Source organism: Austrofundulus limnaeus, unplaced genomic scaffold (assembly GCF_001266775.1).
Source record: "Austrofundulus limnaeus strain Quisiro unplaced genomic scaffold, Austrofundulus_limnaeus-1.0 Scaffold794, whole genome shotgun sequence".
Classification (NCBI taxonomy): Eukaryota; Metazoa; Chordata; class Actinopteri; order Cyprinodontiformes; family Rivulidae; genus Austrofundulus; species Austrofundulus limnaeus.
The window spans coordinates 69,636-72,786 of record NW_013953196.1 but is presented as its reverse complement, the minus strand read 5'-3'; the positions used below and the strand labels follow the sequence as shown (position 1 = coordinate 72,786).

At 31.7% G+C, this 3,151-nt stretch overlaps 1 protein-coding gene across 1 annotated transcript in view; it reads left to right on the top strand.

Moving 5' to 3' along the window:
• Positions 1 to 3,151, top strand: part of vps13d (vacuolar protein sorting 13 homolog D) — a gene marked incomplete at both ends in the record, with an annotated part of 75,956 nt that overhangs the window by 3,753 nt on the left and 69,052 nt on the right. Inside the window, 3 exon segments of the mRNA XM_014028664.1 lie at positions 184 to 264; positions 528 to 644; positions 1,191 to 1,295. Of these exon segments, the coding sequence (XP_013884118.1) occupies positions 184 to 264; positions 528 to 644; positions 1,191 to 1,295 (303 nt within the window).

The window sequence follows — 3,151 nt, the reverse complement described above, 5'->3', positions numbered from 1 at the left end:
GTAATTACATTTTAAAGGTGGAAGCCTTTAAAGTGACCAAGATAAATTAGTTTTTTTCTCTAAGAAACCAAGATAAATAACATATTTTTTTACATCACAAAACCCTGGAATTAGATTTTTTATCTTCACTGTATATTTATCATTTTTTATATTATGTAAAATATAAATATGTGCCCCCTCCAGAATGAGTGTGATCAGAAGGGAGAGTCCTACTGGTATTCTGTCACTGCATCACTCGTCACCAGAATTGTAGAAAACATTGAGGTAAGTTATACAACATTACACAATGTGTAGTCTTCTCTTTTGTTTTCATTTCTTTGCCACATGCCAAGTATTTAATTAGTGATTTTTATAAATCAACCACCAGCTTTTTCTTCCTTTTATAACTTAGCACTGTGCTGCATGCTCCTAAAATAAACATAAATTTCTGAATGTTATAGAATTTGTACTGATTTTGTCGTTAACCTTTCTAAAGTAATAAAGTAGTGATTACTGATTGATATGTGACCGTCATGCTTTGTGTGCAGCTGAAGATTCAAAACGTCCACCTTCGCTTTGAGGATGACATTTCAAACTCAAAGAAGCCCTTTGCTTTTGGAGTTTGCATCAACAATGTATCTGCTCAAAATCCCTCCAACGTGTCMGTAAGTATTTACACAGTTATGTTTTATTTAAATGTAGAAGAACTGAGGCTGCAGACAGCAGGGTGATGCTGTGTCTGCACCTGTTCTATAGTTTTTACCAAGCGGGAGCATACTTATAAATCAGACTTGTATGCATCAAAGTGTGAGATCCTAAGATTTAAAGAACCCTTTTCATAATCAGTGAATTTTCAGCTTTGTCTTTTTGGTAATTTATTACAGAAATAGAGCAATGGAATAATGAATAAAATTAGTAAAAATTAATAACGTTAAAGACAAAGGTAATAAGGCTTAGGAAATAGTTTAAAGGTTAAAATAAAGGAAACGATGTTATTTTAGTTTAAGGTTAAAATAAATGTTGACGTTTAACCCTTTTAAGAGCCGACAATATATTTTCCAAAGGGAAATATTTTTGTTTTCTATTAGTTAACTGACAAATGACCTAGTTTAAGAAACTATAAATTTTCAATTGAAGAGATTCAGCTCAAGAAAAGACAAAACCTTATAGATTTGATTATTACTTACTTAAAAATTGTATTTGCTTTGCAGGTCCAGAAGGAGCTTCGACAAAAGCAGCTGGAGATTAAAGACTTTAGTGTTTACTGGGATCCAGAGTGTGAAATGCTTGGAAATCTGCCTGCAAGTCAGATTCAGGTCAGTTATATGAAACCAGTAGCAAGAAAGTTTCTGTTTTTTACACACACTAACAGGCAAAAAGCTTATCTTCAGGGTTAGACAAATTGGACTGCCCGGTTCATGGAAAACGCATATTTGGGCAGGTGGCTMTGTCTCGATGCCTGCCCAACCAGGCATGTAAACTATTTCTTTTATTTATATGGCCATTTCAACAAAAAATTCTCAAAAGAAATTAAGAAAGATAGCTTTTTAAAATACGTGGACAGAGGATATACTCCCTCCCTCCTGCTGTACTGTCTGTGGTTTAAATTGTTTTTTTTATAGAGCAACGGCAAACTACATTTTATTTTTTTCTTTTCRTAAGGAAGGTGAATAGGCGAAGCCATGGCACATCATATATTATACAGTGGTTAACTAAACTGTTACCTTATTATTGTAATAATGTTTGGCAATTCCCAGAAAAAATGGAAAGCAGAACTCTAAACACCCTAACCGCCAATACACCAAACTGTCAAACAGAATGCAATAAATATCAAATAAARGTTAGTAAAAGCTGATAAATATTTTCAGATGATAACCGTATCACTTATATTAACCAAAACTAACTTACCCAAGTGCTCTTTTTTAAATTTTATTTTATTTTTTTTAACAATTGTATAGGAATAACAAGGTTGTGGATGTGCTAAGCTTGCTTAAATTTAAAATTGATTACATTTTTTAAACATATATTTATTAATTTTTGATTTATAACAAGAACATAGGAACAATTTTACAAATACATAATTATAACTTTAGACAAAGCAAAAACATACACAAATACAGGGGAGGAGAAAAAAACARCAAACCCATCAACAGACCAATAAACATAATATTCAATTTGTCTTACCATATGAACTTATGGCACATCCTCTGTCCATGAGTCAAGTTGGATATYATTTTCGCCCAGCCAAGTGTAAAAGACAGACCAGATTTCCCAAAATTTGTCCAGCTTGTTCTTAGTGAAATAGCTTATTTTCTCAAGGGCAAAGTAAAAGGACATTTGTTTAAGCCATTGTGAAATGCCACATAATGTATCTTTTTTTTCCATGAGGATGCAATACATAGTTGTTTAGCTTCCATAAAGCAAATATTAAGCAGGGATCTCAAGTTGTCTGAGATAGCAAAGTCTTCAGGATAAATATTTAAGGATTTAAAGGAACCTCTTTACCAATCAAATCAATTTCATTTAGAGCTGCTCTGGGACAAATGTAATTAAATAAATGCTCAAATATGAACCATATTAAATGGTTAAGGCCCTGTCACACTATGTTCGGACAATTTATGCTGACTTGTGAAAATATTTATGACTATTTTACTCATATCAGCTGCTTATTCAATCTAATTGTTAACATTACAGTACTGTATGTATAGGTCCAAAATAAGCTTCCAGTAATTTTTCTTTTAATTCCATCTGTTGGGCAAACCTTTCATAAGTTGGTCAATGTTGTCTAAAACATTATAGTGTGACAGGGCCTTTACATTATCTGAAAATTTTTAAACAAAATTGTCATTTTAAAACAGAAAACAGTCAGTTTAATAAATAAAAAAATGTAGTTTTAAGTTATTTTGTGATTTGCAAAAGACATATTTGCTGCTTGGATTTGGGAGAATACGGAAAGCTTGTTGAGCCAAGACCATGGCCATCTGAGTGGCATGTGTAGTCTAAATCATATTTAACTATAAAATGTTCAGTTTGACATGTTTATAAGATGTTCAGCCCTTAAACATTTAAATTAAATTAACACTTAAATTAATTCTTCTAGAGATGTTTATATAAAAATTTCATGTCATAGAATCACATTAAATATTTTTTCAGTAAGTTATATGTCTTGTAC